Raw genomic sequence first — 25,812 nt, 5'->3', positions numbered from 1 at the left:
CGGGCCTAGAAGGGTCTAGGCCCGAAACGTCAGCCTTCCTGCTCCTCTGATGCTGCTTGGCCTGCTGTGTTCATCCAGCTCTACACCTTGTTATCTCAGATTCTCCAGCATCCGCAATTCCTACTAACTCTGGTACTGGTCTTGGTATTGTTGGTGGAGATCCCTTTTGGAGGAGACAGGAAACTTGGGAAATGTCTGTCCTCTCAAAAGATCCCATGGCACTAAGTTGTTCCCTATGGTGTCCTGGCCAATATTTATCCACTAATCAAAGTCCTAAAAACAGACTATCCAGTTGCTATTTCATGGTGCCTATTCCTAGCAACGGGCCCATAGGGTTTCATATGCATTGCAGTGACTACACTTCAAAAGGCACTGCATTGGCTGCAGGAGCTGTGAGGTTACAAAATATGCCATAGAAATTTAAGACTGTCTAACAGCAGAAACCAGAAAGAATCAGGTCAACAACAGCATTGTAGTACACACAATCTAGTTCCTTGTGGTTTAAACATGTGAATTATTGTAGACAGGGTGGTGAAGGTAGCATCTGGCCCGCTTGCCTTCATTGGTCAGAGTATAAAGTACAGGACATCATGTTTCGGCTGTACAAGACATTGGTGATCCCACTTTTAGAATAGTGCATACAATTCTGATCTCCCTGCTAATAGGAAGGATGTGTTAAACTAGAAAGGGTACAGGAAAAAGTTTACAAGGATGTTGCTACGCCTAGAAGGCTTGAGTTGCAAGGAGAGGCTGGGTAGGCTGGGACATTTTTCCCTGGAGCGTAGGAGGCTGAAGGGTGACCTTAAAGAGGTTTAAAAAATCATGAGGGGCATGAATAGGGTGAATATCCAAAATCTTTTTCCAAGGGTATGGGAGTCCAAAACTAGAGGGCATAGGTATAAGGTGAGGATAAAGATTTAAAATGGATCTGAGGGGCAACCTTTTCACACAGAAGGTGATGTGTGTATGGAATGAGCTGCCAGAGGAAGTGGTAGAGGCTGGTACAATTACAATGTTTAAAAGTCATCTGGATGGGTACATTGATAGGAAAGGCTTAGAGGGATTTGGGCCAAATGCAGGCAAATGGGACTAGTTCAGTTTAAGAAACCTGATTGGCATAGACAAGTTGGGATATAGGGTGTTTCCACGTTGTATGACTCTGTCTATGACTCTATAACTGCTGGTCTGAGCCTATAGTGACAAAGGAGTCAGACGGGACTCCGACAGGTTCCAGGGAAGCATACGGAGGTGCCTACCTGTGGGCAGCAGCGGAGGGTGTAGGCATCCTGAACACGGTCACAGAACCGGTGGCTTTCTGTGAAGGGAGCACAATGTTACAGCAATGCTGAGACAAAGCTGCCTGAAATAAGCTGAAAAATCACCATTGATGGCCCCGTAGGTGGGAAGAGCTCACCTGCTATTTCTGAGGGATGGTGATCAGAACCCAGCAGTGACCGGAATCGGAAAGCCACCTCCATCTGGCCAGGATGAGGACGAAGTTCATGAATGTCTAAAACAAATGGATAACAGCAGACTCAACACCTAACACAACCAGCGGCTGACAATTGTGTTCGATTTGTACAGAGGCCTCTATGGCCTGTCATTAAAAGCCCAGCTCATTGAAGAATGCAACTAGCCATAGATCCACTGGATCTTATCATGGTTACATTAGCACAATGCACGTCATACTGCTGAGCTTGTTCATTCAGATGTATAGCACTCTCTTTGCTAACATGGGCAACAATCAGTGTAGTGGGAAAGGAGTGGCGAGAAGACAGCTTTCCCTGGGCTGTGCAAACATACGGTATAATAGCTCACTAACATAAAGGTCTTAGTGAATCTCTGTGCTGTTTAAAATCAATCTGTGGATGTGCTCCTGAACTTCTGTGGCCATTACACATCCCAGGGCAGAACTTAAACCTGGATTTTCTGGCCTGAGATGTGGCGACTCTATCTTCTGCCAATAGACCCTCAGGGGCCAGAGTTTAACAAGGGGCACCTCTATGATGAGGATAATGGTTTAGCTGTGGAATGGACATTGGCTGGTATCTTTATTTTAGTGCATTCTGGGACCTAGGTGTGTCACAGTACTGCGCATTTAAGAGCAATGTATCTGTGTTGTTTCTCTTAGAGAGATGTTGCCACAGTGGTGCCAGAATATCTGCTTCAGGAGCAGTGGGTAAACAACTTGGACTTACCCTGGGTGTTTTGTTTTAAATGCGACAAAGGAAGCATGAATGGGCAAGTTCAGACCCAGGAAGGTTTTTAGTTTTGATTTCAGTTAGAAGGAAGTTTCCCGCTGCTGGTACTGAAGCTAAAAGCTTTAGTTCCAAGCTGCTAGAGTCTTAGAAAGCAAGGCTTCCTCTTAAAAATCAAACGGGGCAGATTATTTCTTTCCTCTGGACTGGAGAGCTACAGTACGTGAGAACCAGAACTGTTTTGCCAAAGGGCATGTTTGTGGGATGCCGCCTATATTGGAACAGTTGATGATTAGTTGTTAAATTTTTTTTATTCATTCTTTCATTCTTGGAAGTGGACATCATTGGCCAGGCCAGTATTTCTTACTCATCCCTGATTGCCCACAGGGCATTTGCGAGTCAATTACATTGCTGTGGGTCTGGAGTCACATGTAGACCAGACCAGATAAGGATGGCAGTTTCCTTCCCGAAAGGACATGAGTGAACCAGATGGATTTTTCCAACAATCAGCAATTGTTTCATGATCATTAGACTCTTAATTTTTTATTGCATTTTTATTTGATTTTTTTAATTCAATATTTTTTATTCAATTCAAATTCCACCATCTGCCATGCAAGGATTTGAACCTGGGTCCCCAGAACATTACCTGGGTCTCTGGATTAATATTCTAGTGATAAAACTACTAGACCATCGTCTCCACCTTATCTTGTTAAGTATTTCTTGTTAAGATTGTGCCAATTTTTATTTGTTAGTTTAACTGTGTTGTAGGAATAAAGTATGTGTTTGATCAAAGTCTAGTGGTGGACCAATTGAATTACATCTGTAACACAGCACCTTACACTTGCCTTTAAATAAATATTAAAAGTTAGGGTCCAGGCTATCTCCTTACAATACTTTGATGGGGGGGTGCGGGGAGGGAGGTCTGGTCTGGTCAAGGTGTCACTGGCAAAGCCAAATGTTTAATACAGAGTATCATGGAAGAACATCATATTTCAGGCTATCTTTAATAAATAAAGGTTGCAGCACTAATGAAGCATTGTAATTGTGTGACACAGAGTGCTGTAGAAGGTTACTCAGTATGTATTGAGTGCGTGCAATGTCTCAGCCCAGGAGTTAAAAGCCCACAATAAAACATTTTCTGCCAATGATCACTCACCACTATCGAAGGCTCTGGTGGTGCCTTTCAGGACTTCCAGGGTGAGGGCTGCTATGATATCTGCCTGTCTGGCTATCGCCGTTGCTCTCTCCACTGCCTCTGCACCGAGTGATGTGATCATCTGAGTGCCATTGATCAGGGCCAGTCCCTGTGAGAGAAACCAGCACATCTCACAAACGGCAACACAACAGAGCCACACATACTGCCGCTAAGTAAAGGACCCGCCAAGCAGGTAGCATCAATAACCCTTAGATTCAACAGAGACAACCTCTCGGCACAGACAGATTTAATAATCAATTTGCTTAGAGAAGATATTACATACCTCTGAAGCAGGTGAGACTTGAACTTGGGCATCCTGGCTCAGAGGTAGGGACACTGCCACTGCACCACAGCAGCCCCACACAGCATGAACAGAATAAGTGGGGAATTGCGCAAAGTTCACAATTCATCATCATTGTCAGTGCCCGTGACCCAGCCCCTGGGGTTCATCCCCTCGTACTACCCCAACATTACTCAGAGGGTATCCCCTCATTCTACCTCAGTGTTACTTACAGGGCTCCTTGCCACATTCTCACTAAGTGATACTCACAGGCTCCACTCCCTCATTCTAACTCACTCTCAGGGTCTCATCCCTCATTCTTCTTCAGTTTTATTCATAGTGAGCCCGCCCTCATTTTCCCTCAGCATCACTCACAGGGTCCCCCTCCCCGCTTTCCAAGATATAATTGGAAAGTGCTGTCCCAAGTCAGACACAGGGCACAGCAGAGATATAACAATGTGGAGCTGGAGGAACACAGCAGGCCAGGCAGCATCAGAGGAGCAGGAAAGTTAATGTTTCTGGTAGGGACCCTTTTTCAGAAATGGGGGAGGGGGAAGGGAGCTCTGAAATAAATAGAGAGAGGACGGGTGAGGCTGGGGGAAGGTAGGTGGGGTGGTGATAGGTGAGTGCAGGTAGGCAGTGGTGGGGATTGGTCAGTGAGGTGGGAGGAGCAGATAGGTGGGAGAGAAAATGGACAGGTTGTGTCAGGTCAAGGAGGCGGGGATGAGAGGGAGGGTTGGTCATGGGATGAGGCTGGGGGTGGGGAGATTTTGAAGCTAGTAAAGTCCACATTGAGACCATTGGGCTGTAGGCTCCCAAGGCAGAACAGGAGGTGCTGCTCCTCCAGTTTGCGGGTGGCATCGTTGTGACACTGGAGGAGGCGCAGGAAGGACATGTCGTCTAGGGAGTGGGAGGGGGAGTTGAAGTGACCAACCCTCCCTTTCATCCCTGCCTCCTTGACGATACACAACCTGTCCATCTTCTATCCACCTATCCGCTCCTCCCACCTCACTGACCAATCCCCACCACTGCCTACCTGCACTCACCTATCACCATTCCACCTACCTTCCCCAGCCCCAACCCACCTCTCTCTATTTATTTCCCAGCTTCCTTCCCCCTCCCCCATTTCTGAAGGAGCAGCCCAACCCGAAGCATCAACTTTCCTGCTCCTCTGATGCTGCCTGGCCCGCTGTGTTCCTCCAGCTCCACACTGTGTTATCTCTGACTCCAGCATCGGCAGTCCTTACTCTCTCAAAGGGTACAGCAGAATGTGATTTTACTTGCGATACTGGGGCAGGTGGAGAAGGCTGGAATTAAGCTACTGTTATATTTCAGGGACAGTTTACAGACTCAATGCTCTGTGTGGGGGATCTTTTGCATAATTGAGCATGATACAGACAAAACCATGTTTGCAAAGCTGGGATTTTACTGAAATTAGTGGACTGTCACCAGAGGCTGGTGCTTGAGGGCACCTGGTCTGGCAGTGTCTGCCTGTCTTACCACCTGCCTCAGGCATATCGGAAACATTAACAGATTGAAACAAATCCTGTTTGGTATGAACACACCCTGTCTGTCACTGCCCAGTCCTGGAGTGGGAGCTGAACCCAGTGCTTCTGTCTTAGAGACAGGGACAATACCCATTGCTTCACCAGAGCTCCTCAAGATGATTGAAGGATTTGAGAGGATAGATAGGAACTAACTTGCTCCTGTCTAGGGACTGATCAAAGTCTAGAATAAAGGGCACAAACTCCCAAATTAAAGGTAGGCCATTCACAGTGATATCATAACCTATTTCCCAACTCAAAGGAGAGGCAACATTTAGAACTGTCACCCACACAAAGCTGTTTGAGCCTTTCTGCAGGGGGGTGTGGTGAAAATTTATACTGGACACTGATGGTATATATTAAGGGCGAACAAGTTGTGTCAGGATAATGTTCAGACCCAGACAATTTGATGTTTATAATAATAATAATAATAATAATAATAATAATAATAATAAGATAGTCATGATCTCATTGAATGGAGTGACACTCTTGAGGGGCTGAATGGCCTTCTCTCTGAATTCCAGTGGTAGGGATGTAAAATGATCAGCGGATTCACAATCACTTGCTTTCCACTCTGGGCCAAAGTTGGTTCATATTCTTTCTTGGGATGTGGGTGTCATTAGATAGGCTACTATTGGATTCCCATCTGCAGTTGCCCTTGAGAAGGGGAAGAGTGATAAATTTCTAAGTCGGGGTGGTGAGTGGCTTGGAAGAGAACTTGCATCCATTACCCTTGTCCGTCTAGATGGAAGTGGTCACCAGTTTGGAAGATGCTATCTAATGTGGATTTCTGCAGTGCATCCCGTAGATAGTACCCACCACTGCTACTGAGCGTTGGTGATGGAGGGAGTGGATGCTTGTGGATGTGGTGTCAATCAAGGGGGCTGCTTTGTCCTGGATGGTGTCAAACTTGAGTGTTGTTGGAGCCCCACCATCCAGGTAAGTGGGGAGTATTCCATCACATTCCCAACTTGGTGCAACTCCAGCACTCTCCGTTGAATCAAGATTGATCCCCTGGCTTGATGGTAATGGTTGAGTAGTAGGATATGTCAGGCCTTGAGGTTGCATATTGTGCTGGAGTACAGTTCTGCTGCTGTTGATGGCCCATAACACCTCATGGATGCCTAGTCTTGAGTTGGTGGATTTGTTCAAAGTCTGTCCCATTTAGCATGGTGATAGTGTCATACAACACGGTGGAAGATTTTCTCAATATGACGGTGGGCCTTGGTCTCCACAAGGACTGTGTGGTGGTCACTCCTGATACTGTCATGGACAGATGTATCTGCAGCTGGCAGATTGGTAAGGATGAGGACAAGTAGGTTTTCCCCTCTTTTTGGTTTCCTCACCACCTGCCACAGACCCAGTCTAGCAGCTATGTCCTTTAGGACTCAACCAGCTCAATCAGTAGTACTGCTGCTGAACCACTATTGGTGATGGACATTGAAATCCCCCACCCAGAGTGCATTTTGTGCCCTTGCCACTGTCAGTGCTTCCTCCAAGTGTTGTGCAACACGGAGAAGTACAGATTCATCAGCTGAGGGAAGACGGTACGTGGTAATCAGCAGGAGGTTTCCTTGCCCACGTTTAACCTGAAGCCATGAGACCGCATGGTATCCAGAGTTAATGTTGAGGACTCCCAGGACAACTCCCTCCTGACTGTATACCACTGTACCACCACCTCTGCTGGGTCTGTCCTGCTGGTGGGTCAGGACATTTTCAGGGATGGTAATGGAGTTGGTGTCTGGAACATTGTTTGTAAAGTATGATTCTGAGTACGACCGTGTCAGGCTGTTGCTTGACTAGTCAGAGACAGATCTCCCCGTGTTGTCACTAGCTCCTAGATACTGGTCAGGATAACTACCAGTAAGTTCACAATTCTCTTTGCTTCAGTAAAATATTGCTCCTAAGGTTTTAAAAAAGTGTTTTGAAAGTACAATAAGGCCCCCCACCTCCCCCCTTCAGCTCTTTGGTTTCTCTCGTCACTCATATACCTGTCAGGTCAATGGTTTACAAAAATAGCCTTCAACTGCAGGCAATATTTGCACAACACCCAGGTCAACCCAGCTTAACCCAAGCTTTAGCAACAAGCGACACTCGAGAATGAGATTTCCTGGGATGTCCTGTCCTCATTAGAGATAACAGTGAGATGCTCAGGCAAACCTCGCAGTTGGAAATGCAGGTGAAGAGAGAGGTGCTGACCCATTAAGGCCCCCATCTCAAATCTGGGCCATTTGCAGTCTGGCACCCACAGAGACAGAGAGCTCAATGACATGGGCAGGGGCGGTGGGGAGCAGGTACAACAGCTGCCAATATTCAATTGACTCCCTACAGTCTCTCATCAGCAATGCCCAGCACCTGTACACTGATCAGTGAGAGACAGCCCAGATCCAATGTTGCTGCAGACCAGCATTCCTTCAGCTATGGGAAATGGTGGAATTATTAGACCCCTTCCCAATCTCCAACACTCCCTCCCTCTGTCAACATCATCGGGCTGCAAGGCACTGGGAGCGCTGCAAGTGTCATTGCTGCTTGGGGCTCTGAGCATTCAAAACATGAACAGGGAACAGTCCTAACTCTCATACTCCTCCCCCTACACACACAGATAGATATAGTCACCACAAACACCCCACACACAGATACAGAAGTTACATTAATCATAGAATCCCTACAGTATAGAAACAGGCCCTTCGGCCCAACAAGTCCACACTGAACCTCAGACCATCCCATCCAGATCCATTCCCCTGTAACCGGACTAATCTACACATCCCTGAACACGATGGGCAATTTAACACAGACAATTTACCTAACCTGCACATCATTGGACTGTGGGAGGAAACTGGAGCACCCGGAGGAAACCCACACAGACACAGGGAGAACGTACAAACTCCACACAGACAGTTACCCGAGGGTGGAATCGAACCCAGGTTGCTGGCGCTTTAAGGCAGCCGTGCTAACCACTGAGCCACCGTGCCGCCCCTAGCAGATCTCACAAAGCCTTTTGCTGTCTAATTCGGCACGTGGATATCTTTCAGTTAAAACAGCTTTTAGCCAATTAGCTGCCAGCAGCAATCTCACCAGATTTCCAAAATTTGGACTTTCCCCAGCTGATCTGTAATTAAAAAGGATTTTGGATCAGTCTGGTCACACATTATAACGTACAGCTGGAGGGCACGTGGGACAGGCCAGAGGGAGGAACATTACCACTGCACCAAAAGACCCTTTGACTTGCATTCTACAATGAGTTTTCTGTGAGCACACACTCAAATTGGACAAACAAACTACTTTATGTGATTTTACTTAATGGTTAAAGTTATATTCCCCTCAAGGTTGTACCAGGGCACACTTTCTCAAATGTGCACAGTTGATGATAATTGTATTTTGGCCAGCTTATACCCTACTGGCTTCTCAAAGTTAAAATTCCAGATTGTATCTGATAAACCACACCCTGGTGTAATATGAATGCAATGTGACACTAGTGTTCATTGTGCAAAACACTGGCTCACAAAGTTCCCTCCTACAGTAAATTCTGTAACAGATTAGAATTCTGTATTCTGAAAAAAATATGGAGATCTGTTGCCATGGTCATTGGTTAAAAGGCAAATAAACCAGTATTAACTGTGGCTTAGCTGATAGCATCCTTGTTTCTGGGTCAGAGGTGAACAGGTTTACCATCACGTGGTAAAGACAAAGGAAGGATGTTCCCAAAGACTGGGGAGTCTAGAATCAGGAGTCACAGTCTCAGGACACGGGGTAGGCTATTTCGGACTTCGATGAAGAGAAATTTTTTCTCTCAGAAAATGGTGAGCCTATGGAATTCTCGGCTACAGAAAATGATTGAGGTCAAAACATTGAATGTTTTCAAGAAGAAGTTAGATATAGTTCTAGGGCTAAAGGGAACAAAGGGTATGAGAAGAAAGTGGGAACAGGGGATGAAGTTGGATGATCAGCCACAGATTGAACGATGGAGCAAGGTTGAAGGGCTGAATGGCCTACTCCTGCTCCACGTTTCCAAGAGGAAAGAAGTGCTTATTCAAACATCTCGACATTTGTCTATAGGCTCCTCATCCTGGAGTCAGACTTCCTTCCAAGTTTGGAATCTGTTTCATTCCATCATCAGATGAAGCATCCAAAACTGTGCCAATTGGGAGTGAAAATATTTCCCCTCCTATCTCATATGGATTGATCTCTGGTTACTGATTAACCTGACAGTAGGAATAAGGTTTGTTTTCCCTCTGTTTGCTCTCTTGAAACCTCTCATTGTGTCGAAACCCTTTATTTGTAGCACAGTTGGCAAAGCTGTCACAGCAGAGGGTTGTAGGTTCAAGCTGTCTCCTCCAGTGATCCGAGGAGGGATTCCAGGCTGATTGATACACCCAGTGCATTACCAAGGGACTGCAGCAGTGTTGGAGGTGTTAAACCAAGATTACGCCTGCCCTCGGGTGAACATAAACTTCAAGCAACTCTTCAAGCAACATTTACACATTACTGATGTTGGGAGCTTGCTGTGTGTAAATTGACTGCCAGGTTACCCACAATACATCGGCAATTACAATTCAAAAGTACTTCATTGGTTTTAACATTTTGGCAATGGCCTGATGTTATGAAGTCTACTGCATCTAAACACAGGCTCCTCCTTGAAGCATGCATCAGTTGATCAGAGAACACTATTTGCCCACCAGAAAAGCTCCTGAAGAGATTAATGCCAGTTGTAGAGAGATAGAGAGCAGTCAGAAATACAAACTCTGGGATTACCTCTTTTGGTTTCAGTGAAACAGGTTTCAGCCCATGTGCTTGTAAAACCTAAAGAGAAGGAATTCTGTTATTGTGGCAGATATTTCCAAGAGAGCTCTTGAACTGGATGTGTAAAAAAGTACTGCCTTAGGGAACGTTTCACAAGATACTGCTGTCAATTCAGGTCAGCACTTAATGCCTTAAATCTACACCATATAGCAGCCATTGGAGAAATCAGGCTGAATACCTGCCCAAAACAGGATTCATTACAAATCAGTTTCAGGCAGAGGAGCTGAAGGCATTGCCGAAATACAGAATGGTTTCATTTTCTTGAACCCAATTCAGTTACCAACGAGCCCAGTTTAGAAGGTCATACACTGGACTCAAAACATTAACTGTTTCTGGAGTTGTTGGTTCGCTCACTGAGCTGACTGGTTTTTGTGCAAACATTACGTTTCCCTTGTAGGTGACATCTTCAGTGCTGTCTAGCCTGTTTCTCTCTCCACAGGTGCTGCCAGACCTGCTCAGTTTCTCTAGAATTCTGTGTTTGCTTTTGTCTAACAGGACAGAGGCCAGTCTGACTGTCAGCTCGATTAGCCTGGAACTGTTGGAAACGTCATGGGTCAGGATTTTTTGGCCATCGTTTGTAGAGATCTGAGCAGCGATTTTAACTCTGACCACCTAGTTGGGGAGGATGGTGTGGAAGGGGTGGGAGTTTGGGCAGTTAAAATATGACCAGGTCTTTCTGACAAAGTCTCACCCACCACGGCTTTAATGGCCATGAGAATCCAATCACAATGAATTGACAAGCACAGCATGTTTCAACAGTAGCGGTGACAGCAAGTAAGAATACCAGAGTGATGTCGTCTATGAAGAGTTCAGGATTTTTTGTGCTAATGTAGAGATAAGACTAGGATATGGGGTTAGAATGAAAGACATTGGGTTTGCCAGATAGAGACTCAGTAATGGAGAAGATATGGGAGAGACTCGAGCTACAGAATGCTGGCATGATGGAGTCACCGAGACTAAACCGAAGTGGAAGCCAGGTGAAATCTTTCCTTATTCATTCATGGGAAGTGAGCATTCCTGGCATTTCCAACATTTGTGTCCCATCCCATGGTGCCCTTGAGAAACGTCTTGAAAAACATTTAAGTACCTCTAGACAAGTCCCCATGGCCTAATGGGATCTATCCAAGGATATTGAGGGAGGCAAGGGAGGAGATTTCTAAGGCCTTGGCAGAGATCTTTGTCTCCTCCTCAGTCACAGGTAATGGCCCAGAAGACTGGAGAATACCCAATGTTGTTCATTTGTCTAAGAAGGGCAACAGGGATAATCCAGGGAATTGTAGGTTGGTGAGCTTGACATCAGTGGTAGGGAAATTATTGGAGAAGATTGTTAGGACATGATTTACTCCTATTTAGAGAAGAGTATACTTATTAGGGATAGTCACATGGCTTTATGTGGGGGAGGTTTTGTCTCAAACCTGATTGAGTTTTTTCAGGAAGTGAAGAAGATGATTAATGATGGTAGGAGAGTGGATGCTGTTTACATGGACTTTACTAAAGCATTTGACAAGGTCCCTCGTGGTATGCTGGTCCATGAGATTAAGTCACATGTGCCCAACTTGCCAACACACCTTGGATTCCAAAATTGTCTTGGTCATAGAAGATTGAGGATAGTTTTGGAGGGGTGTTTTGTGACAGGAGGTCTTTGACTAGTGGTATTGTACAAGGATCAGTGCTGGGATCTCTGTAAACGTAGGTGACCTGATTAGTAAGTTTGCAGATAACACAAAAATGGATGGAGTTGTGGATAGTGAGGAAGATTCTCAAAGGATACAGCAGGAAATAGATCAGTTGGAAAGTTGGGCAGAGAAATGGCAGGTGGAGTTTAATCCAGAAGTCAAAGGCAAGGGGAAAGTATGCAGTGAATGGTAACACCTTTAGGAGCACTGATGCACAGGGGGATCTTGGAGTGAGAATCTATAGCTTTGTAACAGTGGCAGCACAGGTGGATAAAGTAGTAAAGAAGGTGTATGAGTATGCTTGCCTTCATTAGTCTGGGCATTGAGTATAAAAGTTGGCAAAGCATGTTGTACCTGTATAAGACTTTAGTTAGGCCACATTTGTACTGTATTCAGGTCACCACACTATAGGAAGGATGTGGAGACTTTGGAAAGGGTGCAGAAGAGGCTTACCAGGATGTTCCCTGGATTGGGGTGTATTAACTATAAGGAAAGGTTGGACAACTTGGATTATTTTTGCGAGAGCATTGGAGGCTGAGGGGGAGACCTGGTGGAAGTGTATAAAATTATGAGGGGCATGGATGGGGGGATAGTCGGAGACTTTTCCCAGGTTGAAAATGTTAAATACAAGGGGGCATAGGTTTAAGGGGAGAGGGGGGAAATGTTTAAAAGGAGACGTGTGAGGAAAGTTTTTATTACACAGAAGGTGGTAGGTGCCTGGAAAGGTGCACAAGGGAGGTGGAAGAAGCAGATACGATAGCAATGTTTAACAGGCATTTAGGTAGACAAATGGACAAGCAGGAAATAGAGGGATACAGATCATGTGCAAGCAGATGGGACCAGTTTAGAAAGGCATCATGGTCGGCACAGACATGATGGGCCAAAAGGCCTGTTCCTGTGCTGTACTGTTCTACATGTTCTATGCACGATCGAGAAGAGGCGAATAGGGGTAGTAATTGGCTGGTTTTGATGAGTCCTACTTTTTGTGGACAGAAGACAGCTGATCAATTTGCCTTTCGCTGGAAGTATTGTTGTGTTGTAACTGCAGGGAATAGCCTGGTTAGGGGCACAGTAATTGCAACACCATCAGCCTTCATGTTGTATTTTTGAACATACGTCAAGGCTGCCACCAGGACAGGACTGAGGGAGCCGTCCTGCAGATCAGACATTAAGGCAACACTTGTATGTCTGGTTGGTGGCCGTGAATGATTCCAAGGCAATGATTCAAAGAGCACGGGGAGTTACCCTCAGTGCCCTGACCAATGCCTTGTCCCCGAATCAACCTCAGTATTGTACTCAGAGATAGTAAGAACTGCAGATGCTGGAGTCAGAGGTAACACAGTAGGCCAGGCAGCAGAGGAGCAGGAAAGTTGACAGTTCGAAGTTGACGACCCATGCTCCTGTGAGGCTGCCTGGCCTGCTGTGTTCCTCCAGCTCCACACAGTGTTGTCTCAGTATTGTACTGATGTTTTGGGGAGTTGGCTCTGCACAAATTGACTGCAGCTTTTCCTACATTCCAACAGTGACTCCAAGTCAAAAGGAGTTAATTGGCTGCAAAGCACTTTCAGATGTCTGTTGGTTGTAAAGAAAACTATATAAATGCAGATCTTCCATTTTGTTTCATCCAGTGTCTCCAACCATTTCATGATATCACATGCAGTGAATTGAATTGGCTGAACACTGGTAAATTAGAAAAGGGTGCAGAAAGATTTACAAGGATGTTGCTGGGACTGAAGGGTTTGAGCTGCAGGGAGAAGCTGGATAGGCTGGCACCTTTTTCCCTGGAATGGAGGCTGAAGAGTGGCCTTATAGAGGTTTGTAAAATCGTGAGAGACATAAATAAGGTGAATAGCCAAGGTCTTTTTCCCCAAAGGGTAGGGGAGTCCAAAACTGGAGGGCATAGGTTTAAGGTGAGAAGGGAAAGATTTGAAAAGGGACCTAAGGGACAACTTCTGCACACAGAGGGTGGTGCATATATGGAACGGGCTGCCAGAGAAAGAGGTAGAGGTGAGTACAATTACAACAATTAAAAGGCATTTGGACATGAATAAGTAATATTTAGAAGATTATGGGCCAAAAGCAGGTAACTGGGACTCGTTCAGTTTATGAAACCTGGTCGGCATGGATATGTTAGAGCACAAGGGTCTGTTTCTGTGCTGTACGACTCTGACTGTAATGCTGGGGGCATCTGGAGGAGGCCAAGATACACTTCTGGCTGAAGATTGTTGCAAATGCATCATTGAAGACAGGGCTATTTATGGAGCCTTCTCCTCCAGCAAGTCGTTGCTTTGTCCAACACCAGTCTTGGCTGGACGTGGCAGGACTGCAGAGCTTAGGTTGAATCTGTCGGTTGTGGGATTGCTTAGCTCTGTCTGTGATCTGCTGCTTGTGCTTTTTAACATAAAGCTAGTCCCTGTATCATTGTTGTCTCTTTGCAGAATCACAAAAAATAGGATCTTCAGTTCCTGTCAGGCTCGGTGATTGTGAAGCAAAAACAGAAATTGTTGGAAAATCTCAGCAGGTCTGGCAGCATCTGTTAGAAGAAATCAGAGTTAGCGTTTCAGGTCCAGTGACCCTTCCTCTGAACACTGTCATTCTGGTATTGTTGCTGTGGATCTTAATGTACACATCAGATCCAAGTGCTGTTAAACTATCGTCAACTATTTGAGAATCAGAGTCATAGAGCTGTACAGCATGGAACAGACCTTTTGGTCCAATTTGTCCAATGCAACCAGTTATCCTAAATTAATCTAGTCCCATTTGATAGCATTTGGCCCATATCCCTCTAAATCCTTCCTATTCATATACCCATCCAAATGCCTTTTAAATGTTGCCATTGTATACCAGCCTCCACCACTTCCTCTGGCAGCTCATTCCATACATGCAGCACCCTCTGCGTGAAAAAGTTGCCCCTTAGGTCCCTTTTAAACCTTTTCCCCCCACTCACCTTAAACCTATGCCCTCTGGTTTTGAACTCCTCTACCCTGGGGAAGAGACCTTGGCTATTTACCCTACCCTTGCCCCTCATGATTTTATAAATCTCTATAAAGGTCACCCCTCAGCCTCTGATGCTCCACAGAAAATAGCCCCAGCCTATTCAGCCTCTCCCTATAGCTCAAACCTTTCAACCGTGGCACCATCCTTGTAAATCTTTTCTGAACCCTTTCAAGTTTCACAACTTTTCCTATAGCAGGGAGACCAGAATTGAATGCAGAACTGAATTTTAATAACCTTAACTTTGAGTAGAACAAAAAGAGAACTCACATATTTGGCATCTGCCCAGCCACTTTTGGGCGACCACATTTTGCCTTCACCCATCAGCCCCAGAGCAAGATGGGCAAGGGGAGCGAGATCGCCACTGGCACCGACCGTCCCCTTCTCTGGGACGTAGGAGAGGCAGGAAGCTACAGGAGGCAGAACACATCAAGTCAAAATATCCATTCACCTTAGCCCAATGCATACAGTTATTCCAAACACCTCTTCAAATACAGCCTTCAATTTTCCAACATCAGTATTCTTAGAATTGCCACAGATGATCCCAAAGCTCTATTTATTAGTTCTTGACATTTAATGCTCTCAAACATTTCACACTGTGCACTGGTAAAGAACAATTAAGACCAATTTTCTCTTTATGGATTGAATTGAATCTGTGTCCTGTCACATAACATGTTCCAAATCTAACCAATCACTAAGAAATGTTTTCCCTCATGTTCTTCCTGGTTCTCAATCATCTTCAGTCTGTTCCATTGAAGGTATATCCTCCTCAGCTACTTGAGCAAAAACTTTCACGATTTTAAACAACGCAAATTTCATCACCAAATCTCTTTTTAGTCTTCGCAGCCCCCCACAACATAGCCCATGTTATCACATCACAACAATGCCATCTCCTGAGCAACATTTGTATTCAGCTCTCTGACCATCTTGAAACTCTCGTGTCCTCAGTACAGCAGGATATCCAGAATTGGCCAGGATATCACTGTCTCATCGGTCCTCGCCAGCAAGTGGTCCCAGCAGGAACTGTGTGAAGACAGGGACTCTGTCTGCATCCTAACCTCAACGGTAATAGGAGCCAATCCACTACACTCATCAATGTACCCACACCGTGGGCAGTCAGTGCCCCACTTATCAATACACCCACATGGTAGGCAGTCAGTGCCCCACACTGACCAAAGTATCCACACCGTGGGTTAGGTAGTTAAGAGGGGCTGGAGTCACATGTAGGTCCAGACCTGGTAAGGACAGCAGATTTCCCTCCCTAAAGAACATTAGGGAACAAGATGTTTTTATAACAATCTTTGATGGTTTCATGGTCGCTGTCACTGAGACCAGCTTTATTAATTCATTGAACTCAAACTGCACCAACTTCTTGGGTGGGCTTTGAACCCAGATGCCTAACAGCATTAGTCTGGGCCTATAGATGACTGTTCCAGTGACATACCACCACGTCATTATCTTCCCTTTATTAGGGAACAGAGTTCCATAAACAGCCATAACCCATCACAGAATAACCTATAATACCATGAGTTAGTCATCCAACATCAAGGATCCCATAGCAATATCAGTTAATACTCCAGCATAGAGTGTTACCCAACAGCAATGGAGGAAAGTGCTCAAGGAACTGGATTTAATCCAGGATAATGAGATGTAATGCATCAAAATTAAGCACAATCCAGCACTGGCAGATGATAATTCCAACGTTCAGCCGCAAACTCATAATGAAGTCATTTTATTCTTTATTACAGCAGCCTAGTGCAGTCCTCCCTGTAAACGTCACTGATAAAACCAATATGCATTGCCCATCCTGAACCTGTCCCTGGGAAAGGTGGTGTTCAGCTGTCTCCTTTAACTGATGTAGTCCATGTGCTGTAGATGGATCCACACTTGTCAGGGAGGGAGGATTTTGGCCCAGGGACAATTCCAAATGGAAACTGCAGTAAAGAAACTTATTTCAGTAAAGGCTGGGGTAGCAATAGTGTAAAGGGCAGAGAGGGGAAACATTTCTGAAGTGTGTTCAGGAGAACATTCCAGATTAGCCTGTTTCTGGGTAAAAGACGACATTATTGGGTCTGGTTCTTGTGAAATGAGGTGGGTCAACTGGATCAAGTGTCAGCAAGGGAACAGCAATCACCACGTCATAAGATTTAGTTTAGCTATAAAGGTAGGCTTGAAGTAGTTAGTCAGGGGACTGGGAACCTGAACGAGGTCAGGCTAATAACAGGAAGTAGAGAAGCTACGAGGGAGGGTAGAAAACAAGAAAAGCAAAATTCAACAGTGTACACCTCAAATATGGAATACCAAAAGATGACGTTAAGATATAATTGTTGCTATAGAAGCATGGCTGCACGGTAACCACAAGATTGGGAACCGAATGTCCAAGATTATCCAGCTTTTAGGAAGGGCAGACAAAAAGGAAAAGGATGTGGAGGAGCTCTGATAATAAGATCAGTACGTTAGTCAGGGAGGATCTTTGATTGAAAGAACATTGTGTGGATTCTGTTTGGGGTGGAACTAGGAAACAGGAAGTGGCAGCAGACATTGGTTGGAGGTATATGCTATACTAAAAAGGGATTGACAGAGCATGTGTAAAGTGGATGTTTCCCCTTGTGGGGGCAATCTAGAACAAGGAGTCTTAGTTTGTGGCAAATTTAAAACAGATGAGGAGGAATTATTCCTCTCAAAGGATCATGAATCTGCAGAATTCACTACCTCGTAGGGCAGTGGACACCAGAACATTGAGTAAATTCAAGGAGAAGGTAAACATTTTTAATTAACAACTGGTTAAAGAATTATAGGTGGCGGGCAGGGAAGTGGAGCTGAGGCCAAGAGGTGATCAGTCATGATGATATGAAATGACGAAACAGGCTCAAGAGGCTGAATTGCCTATTCCTGCTCTAGTTCTTACATTCTTAAGATAGGCTGAGCAAACTGGACCTGTATTCTCTACAGTTTAGAAAAATGAGAGGTAATCTCACAAACATAGAACTAAGGGATAGACAAGGTAGAGCGAAGTCAGAGTTTTTTTCCCCGCATGATTGAGGAGGAGTCTAGAGCCAGGAGGCAGAATCTGAAAATAAGACAGCTGCCATTTAGGACCAAAACGAGGAGAATTTTCTTTCTTTCTTCGGGGAATAGGGAATCTTTGTAATTCTCAACCCCAGAGGACCATGGAAACTTGGCCTTTGGGTACATTTAAAGATTGATACATTGTTGATTATCAATGGGGTAAAGGATTATAGAGATGGTGTGGATAAAAGACACAGAAATGTTCAATCAGGCAATGGTGGTGTAAGACAGATGGGCTGAATGGCCTACTCCTGTTCCTATGAACAAAGAGGAATCTGGAATAAAACTACTTAATTGAAGGTGGACTCATTTCAGAATGGTGAAGATTGACTTCTCCCAGGCAAATTGAAATCAGGTTTTGTGTATGAATAGTAAAATGATGGAAAGAGCAGACCTGAGCTGATTAGGGTCCAAAAAGGATTACATACGTAGAAGAACAGCTCATGGGTGATATATTTAATTAGAACTTTGCAGTTGTTTTTAATCACAGAAAATGTCAGGAGGTAGTTGAGGCACTGGATGTGCCAAAAATTGATAAAGAGACAGTATTAGAAAGGCTCAGAAATAGCAAGAACTGCCGATGCTGGAGTCAGAGACAACACAGTGTGGAGCTGGAGGAAAACAACAAGCCAGGCAGCATCAGAGTTGAAGGAAAGTTGACGTTTTGGGTTGGGTCAACTTTCCTGTTCCTCTCTGCTGCCTGGCCTGCTGTGTTCCTGCAGCTCCACACTGTGTTGTTTCTGTGTTAGAAAGGCTGTCTGCATTTTCAAGTTGATAAGTCACCAGAATCACATTAGATGCATCTGTGGATACTGAGGGAAGTAAGGATGTAAACTATGGGGACACTCGCTATAATCTTTAAATCCTCCTTTGATACAGAGTGGTGCCAGAGAACAAGAGAATTGTAAATATTATACCCCTGTTCAAAACAGAGCACAAGAATAAACCCCACTACCACAAACCAAACAGTTAAACTTCCGTTGAACAACAGAAACTGCTTGAGAAACTCAGCAGGTCTGGCAGCATCTGTGAAGAGAAAACAGATCTACCAACCTTCTCCTAGCTACAAATCAGTTCTGATGAAGGGTCACCGGACTCAAAACGTTAACTCTGATTTTCTCTCCACAGATGCTGCCAGATTTGCTGAATTTCTCCAGTATTTTTGTTTCAGAATTCCAGCACCTGCAGTTCTTTAGTTTTCTGTTGTTTAACATCAGTGATAGGAAAGCATTTAGAAACTAAAATGCGAAGTCAAGTTTTTTCCTGATGATATGCTTGGAAGCCTTTTGGAACATTTCACTACAGAGTTTGATTCAAGTACAAGCACACATTGCTGCTGACGTTGCACAGTTAGTGCTCCAGCATACAACACACTCAGATAGTCCCTTAACTCAATCTGAACCCATATTAATGAAAATTATTTATACAATGATTGAGGGAATAAAAGAGACATTATTTCACCACTTTATACACAGCAAATTTGCAAGAATACCAAATTCTGGGAGACATAATTTGTACTGCATGAGAAGAAATTAGTATAGAATATAGCCGTTAATGCTGATTGGCAGCTAACTGCTTAAGCTTCGTTTATATTTTATACCAAGCAAGTTGATTTTGATTGGTCAGGTCATTGGGCTGAGAAAGAAAACCAGCCAATGGCTGTCACCTATTTGAGTTGAAACAGGCACAGTGTGCGCGCATGGTACTTCCCGTCTTCGTCAAAACTGTGCCTTTTATCAGCAATACTCAGGTTCTACACAACCAAATGACTATTACACAATAGGTACAACTCATACATCTGACTAATAAGAGCATACATATGTGGAGCAGAAGGGGCCATTCAGCCCCTCAAGCCTGTCCCTCCATTTAATCCAATTATGGCTAATCTGTTTGTGTTTCAAATTCTACATTCCACCCACCCCCAGTCATACCCGATTCCCTGCCTAACAAGAATCCATTCATCTCTGTCTTGAAAGTATTCAATGGCAAGTAACATTCGTGCCACACAAATGCCAGGCTATTACCATCACCAATAAAAGACAATCTAGCCACCGCCCCTTGACATTCAACGGTGTTACGATCACTGAATCCCCCACAATCAACAACCTTGGGGTTACCATTGACCAGAAACTCAACTGGACTCGCCACAAACACAAAGCAAGTCTGAAGCTAGGAATACTGCTGTGAGTAACTCACCTCCTGTCTCCCCAAAGCTTGTCCATCATCTACAAGGCTCAAGTCAGGAGTATGATGGAATACTCCCCACTTGCCTGGATGGGTGCAGCTCCAACAACACTGGAGAAGTTTGACACCATCCAGGACAAAGCAGCCCACTTGATTGGCACTACATCCACAAGCATCCGCTCCCTCCACCACCAACGCTCAGTAGCAGCGGTGTGTACTATCTAGAAGATGCACTGCAGAAATTCACCAACGATCTTTAGACAGCACCTTCCAAATCTATGATTGTTTCCATCTATAACAAGGACAGCAGATACATGGGAACACCAGCACCTGCGACTTCCCCTCCAAGCTACTCACCATCCCGACTTGAAAATGTATCACCGTTCCTTCACTGACACTGGATACAGAGCACATGGAATGCAGTGGTTCAACAAGGCAGTTCACCACCACCTTCTCAAGGGGCAACTAGGGCTGGCCCAGTTAGTGACACTCATATCCCACAAATGTAAATAAAAAATGAGCCCACCTGCATCTCCTCTTATGAGAAGGTCCCAAAGTCTCTCAATCCTCTCAGAAAAAATTTTCCCCTTAACTCTAGGGTTAAAGACTGATTCCCTTATAGACCAGGAAATTTGCACATTACCATTAAATGCCTGGATCATTTGATGGAGGGTCTCCAAAGAGATTCCACTGTAACCCTTAGCGAGGACATTGATCCGGAGAGCCAGCAGCATCCGGGATCTCTTTGGGGACAAGGGTTTACCAACACCTGATGGGCACAGTTAGCAACAGATCAATGCACCACACGGATTTGAAACAGAAACATTGAACAATCTATTAGAACTTTGAGATGAATGGCCCATACCCGCAGAATGGGAACGGACAAGGTTTTCTTGGAGTTCTCTGGATGGAGAGCAGAGAAAAGATTACACATTGGAGCAATCCTTTTTTTTTTTTAAAAATCAAATGATCATTATTTCTACATTTTAACACAGGGATAGAAAGTTGTAAAATGCTTTCCCAAGTTGTAGGGAGTCTCAAATCCCGGATCCTGAGTGAGCTGGAAAAAAATTCAGACACAGATTAGTCTTCAGAAAGAGGGAAACCATTATGGTGTTCGGAATTCCGACTCTGTCATTTTCCAGAGTGTGTAGGAAGGTGACTGGCCAGAAATGGGAAGAGGTCATTTAGCCCTTTGTGTGTGTTCCACCATCAAATGAGATCAGGGGTCTGGTGGGCTCAGATGTCCGGCCGCCAAGCGGTCTTCAGTGTCCACCATTAACATGGCAACACAGGTTTTTGGATGAGTTCATCTAGGACAGGGAACTGTGGGAACAAGCCCTGGGAGAAGGTCAGCATCATAAGGAAGAGGAATACGATGACCGAGATTCCGAGATGTAAAAGAGAGAGTTTTAATAGGCATGGAAGTTTCTTGGAAGTGATCCCGCTCTCTATGGCTGGTTAGGGATTTGGAACATCGGTCTCACTTTGGTGAGAATTTACAGGTTGGGCAGCAACCATTTCAAGCGTATTCCTAGCCTAAGACCACGAATAACGATCATGAGAGTACCTCTATAAGGTAAGGGTTTTCATTTTTTAAAGCCTCCAAGGAGAGCCACAGGATCAGGCAGAATGCTGGTTTGATACCCAAAGCTGGTATTAGTCTGTACTGATTTCAAACAGCAAGTCAAATCCAGCAGGGTGTGCAACTACATCCCATCACTGTGCTGACAAGCAGTTCCGGCTAGAAGTGTTGAACAGAAAGGTACAGAACCAGATCTACATTGACTACAGAGAGTTAATACAATCAGCCATTCACTCATTAAACAGTAAAACTCACTTGAGCTTATTGTGCGGGATAACAGTCCGAGCAAATTTCCCAAAGCCTGTAGTTATCCCATAGACAACTGAAAGAAGAAGGAGGTTGAAAATATCACTTTCCTGTATTGTCTTGGGCTGTTATGTTTTATTAGTACACAATAAGCAGCACGTGCAAAATTGGAAATCCACTTTATAACAGAATTCAGTCAGAAATGTAAACTGGTTAAACTCTTGTAAAATATCTGGGAAGACCCATGTTTTCCTGTGGTTGGACTTAATGGGTTCTCATTGTCAGTGAGCCACCCTGTTAGCTCATTTTTCTCTTTTTCAACATACCTTTGTTTTCTTTCACAATGCTTTCCAGAAGTAACCTTGACTGTTTGATCCTTTCCTCTGCTTCCGCAGTTAGCTGGGGGAGGTGGAGGAAGGTAAGGTCAAGCCACTGTCATTCTGCAGATCTGGTCTATTGGAATCCAAAACTATTAAAGCACAAGTCCAATAAATACACTCACCTTGATCTTGTAAAGTCCTCTTCCCAACTGAACTAGATCTTCTATTGTTAAATGTTTTCCATCTAAACAAATATACTGAAAGAATGTATTTTTCCTTTAGAATGTTTGATTAGCACTGAGCAAAGTATGAAAACAAAAACATCGAAAAGAGGTGCAGGATTAGGCCATTAGGCCCTTCAAGCCTGCCCCATCATGCAATGTGATCATGGCTGATCATCCAACTCAGTCCCTTGTTCCTGCATTCTCTCCATGCTCTTTGATTCCCTTAGCCCCACGATCTATTTCTAACTCCTCCTTGAAAACATTCAATATTTGGGCTTCAACTGCTTTCTGTAGCAGAGAATTCCACAGGCTCACCACTCTCTTGGGAAAGAGATTTCTCCTCATCTCAGTTCTAAATGGCCTAGCCTGTATCCTTAGAGTATGACACCCTGGTTCTGGATTCCCTGGACAACAGAAACATGCTTCTTGTGTTTCCCGTGTAATCCCGTTGGAATTGATTTATCCCTATGAGATTCCCCCTCATTCTTCTAAACTCTAGTGGACATAGTTCTAACCGATCCAGTCTCTCTTCATACGTCAGTCCTGTCATCTCAGGAATCAGTCTGGCAAACGTTTGTTTCATTCCCTCCATAGCTAGAACATCCTTCCTCAGAGATCAAACTGCACACAATACTCCAGGTGTGGTCTAACCAAAGCTCTGTACAATTGCAGCAAAGTATCCCTGCTCCTCTACTCAAATCCTCTCACTATGAAATCCAACATACCAACTTTACTGAAACTGCATACTTACTTGTAGCAACTGGTGTACAAGAACACCCAGGTCTTGTTACACCTCCCCCTTTTCCTCATCTATCGCCATTCAGATAATAATCCACCTTCCCGCTTGTGTTACCAAAATGGATAATCTCACAAGCAGCCACATTATACTGCATCTACCATGCATTTGACCACTCACCCAACTAGTCCAAATGTCACTGAAGCATTTCCGCATCCTCTCAGTTCATCCTCCCACCCAGCTTTCTACTGAAGATATTACATTCAGTTCCCTCATCTAAACCATTACTGTAAATTGTAAATAGCTGGGGTCCAAGCACTGATCCCCACCAGTCTGCCATTCAGAAAAGATCCCAGTTATTCCTACTCTGTTTCCTGTCTGCTCACCCGTTCTCTATCCATTTCATTACATTGACCCCAGCATTTTCCCTACTGTCAACATCAGGCTAACTGGTCTGTAATTCCCTGTTATATTAGAGATCAGCACCTTTTCACATCGGGTTAAATGTCAGCTTTAGTTATGACATTTCAAGTTTTGACTTTCCAACACAGTACAGTACCTGTGCTCTGCACCTCCATAGCTCAAAGCTCTCATTATAATGTGAGCAGATACTATAACCTCTTAATTGGAACAATCAAAACCAACCTCCATTTTAAAGGACCACTGTACATTGTGACCGTGCATCAGGCTAGCCAACAGAAAAGTGCAATGGTGCAATCATCCACAATAAAGTTGTCACACCTGACTAACATTTTTTATTCTTTATTCATTCATGGGATAAGGCCAGCATTTATTGTCCATCCCTAATTTCCCTAGAGGGCAGTTAAGAGTCAACCACACTGCTGTGGGTCTGGAGTCACATGTAACCAGACGAGGTAATGATGGCAGTTTCCTTCCCTAATACAACATTAATGAACCAGATGGGTTTTTCCGACAATCAGCAATGGATTCATGGTCATCATTAGATTCTTAATTCCAGATATTTATTGAGTTCAAATTCCACCATCTGTCATGGCAGGATTCGAACCCAGATCCCCAGAACATTACCTGGGTCTCTGGATTAACAGACTAGCGATAATACTACTAGGTCATTGCCTCCACTAATCACCTTAAATCCTCGCAGGCTGGAATTTTGAAAATTGCACTTTTGAAATGTTTGAAGGAGAGTGACTTAGAGAAGTTAATGACCAAGCAGGAACTGTATCTGTTGACAAGAGCACTGTATGTCTTGACTCTATTATCAAGGCAGGAGTTCCTAATTAGCATGAGCTTTGGGCATTAATTCAATTCAATTGCAGTAAAACTGACTGTGTCACCTGCTCAGACTGGGCTACAGTGTGAAACCATTCTAACCCTATTCAAACCTAAACTCAGTTTGAATTCTCACATACCATCCATTACCTGGATCACTTTACCTCTAGCATTGGCTCCCTTCACCTACTCCAAGCTCCAACACCCAGCAGACTGTCTCCTGGTTTCTGTCCCTCTATAATCCAGTAGACAGGTTACAGCTCAGACATACCCTGGTCCACCACAAAACTCCCTCACCTTCTCACTCTCCTAGTTAAGCATCACTGACTCCGAACCCTAGGTTGGTCATAACATTTTTTCTGTCTATGACTGGGTCCCCGAATCCCTTTTGAGCCCATTGAGTCTGCACTGCCCCCTCCAAGAGCATCCCACCCAGCATCTGTGAAGAAAGAGAGAGAGAGAGAGAGAAACTAAGTGAACATTTAAGGTTTGGGGTCACAACTACAAGACTAGACCATAACACATAGGAGCAGAAATTAGGCCATTCAGCCCATCGAGTCTGATCTGCCAGTCAACCATGGTTGATAAGTTTCTCAACGCCATTCTCCCACTTTCTCCCCGTAACCTTTGATCCCCTTGATAATCAAGAACCTATCTATCTCAGTCTTTAATATATACTCAATGACCTGGCCTCCACAGCCTTCGGTGGCAGTGAATTCCGTAGGTTCACCACTCTCTGGTAAAGAGGTTTCTCCTTATCTCTGTTCTAAAGGGTCTTCCCTTTATTCTAAGGCCGTGGTCTCGTGTCCTAGTCTTTCCTGCCAATGGAAACATCTTCCTAATGTCCACTCTCTCCAGGCTGCTCAGTATTCTGAAAGTTTCAATTAGATTCCCCCCTCATTCTTCTAAATTCCATCCAGTATCAACACAGAGTCGTCAAACGTCCCTCATATGATAGGCCTTTCATTCCCTAGGATCATTCTCAAGAACCTCCTGTGGGCCCGCTCCTGGGACAGTACATCCTTCCTGAGATATGGGGCCCAAAACTGCACACAATACTCCAAACGTGGTCTAACCAGAGTTTTATAAAGCCTCAGAAGTACATCCCTGCTTTTATATTCTAATCCTCTCAAAATGAACACCAACATTGAACTTGTCTTCCTAACTATCGACTCAACTTGCAAGTTTACCTTAAAAGAATCCTGGACCAGGACTCCCAAGTCCCCTTGCACTTCAGATTACTGAATTTTTTCCCCATTTAGAAAATAGTCTATGTTTCCATTCTTCCTACCAAAGTGCATGACCCCACAGTTTCCCATGTTGTATTCCATCTGCCACTTTTTTGCCCCCTCTCCTAATCTGTAGATCCTTCTGCAGCCTCCCTGCCTCCTCAATACTATCTGTCCCGCCACCTATCTTTGTATCATCTGCAAACTTAGCCAGAATGCTCTCGATTCCTTCATCTAGATAATTAATGTGTAAAATGAAAAGCTGTAGTCCCAAAACTAAC

General features: G+C 44.4%; 1 protein-coding gene across 1 annotated transcript in view; it reads right to left on the bottom strand.

The window, feature by feature from the left end:
- hal (histidine ammonia-lyase) overlaps nt 1-25,812 on the bottom strand; it is a 45,079-nt gene that overhangs the window by 14,622 nt on the left and 4,645 nt on the right. The window contains exons 4-13 of the mRNA XM_020510251.2: nt 22,274-22,348; nt 22,098-22,170; nt 21,781-21,847; nt 20,806-20,843; nt 20,584-20,709; nt 14,958-15,097; nt 9,970-10,017; nt 3,355-3,502; nt 1,415-1,510; nt 1,257-1,315 (exon numbers count right to left, since the gene is read on the bottom strand). Of these exons, the coding sequence (XP_020365840.2) occupies nt 1,257-1,315; nt 1,415-1,510; nt 3,355-3,502; nt 9,970-10,017; nt 14,958-15,097; nt 20,584-20,709; nt 20,806-20,843; nt 21,781-21,847; nt 22,098-22,170; nt 22,274-22,348 (870 nt within the window). The remainder of the gene's footprint in view (nt 1-1,256; nt 1,316-1,414; nt 1,511-3,354; nt 3,503-9,969; nt 10,018-14,957; nt 15,098-20,583; nt 20,710-20,805; nt 20,844-21,780; nt 21,848-22,097; nt 22,171-22,273; nt 22,349-25,812) is intronic.

The sequence above is a fragment of the Rhincodon typus genome, chromosome 22, assembly GCF_021869965.1.
Source record: "Rhincodon typus isolate 14 chromosome 22, sRhiTyp1.1, whole genome shotgun sequence".
In the NCBI taxonomy this organism is placed as follows: domain Eukaryota; kingdom Metazoa; phylum Chordata; class Chondrichthyes; order Orectolobiformes; family Rhincodontidae; genus Rhincodon; species Rhincodon typus.
The sequence above is the reverse complement of the archived record's forward strand: the minus strand, read 5'-3'. Positions and strand labels throughout refer to the sequence as shown.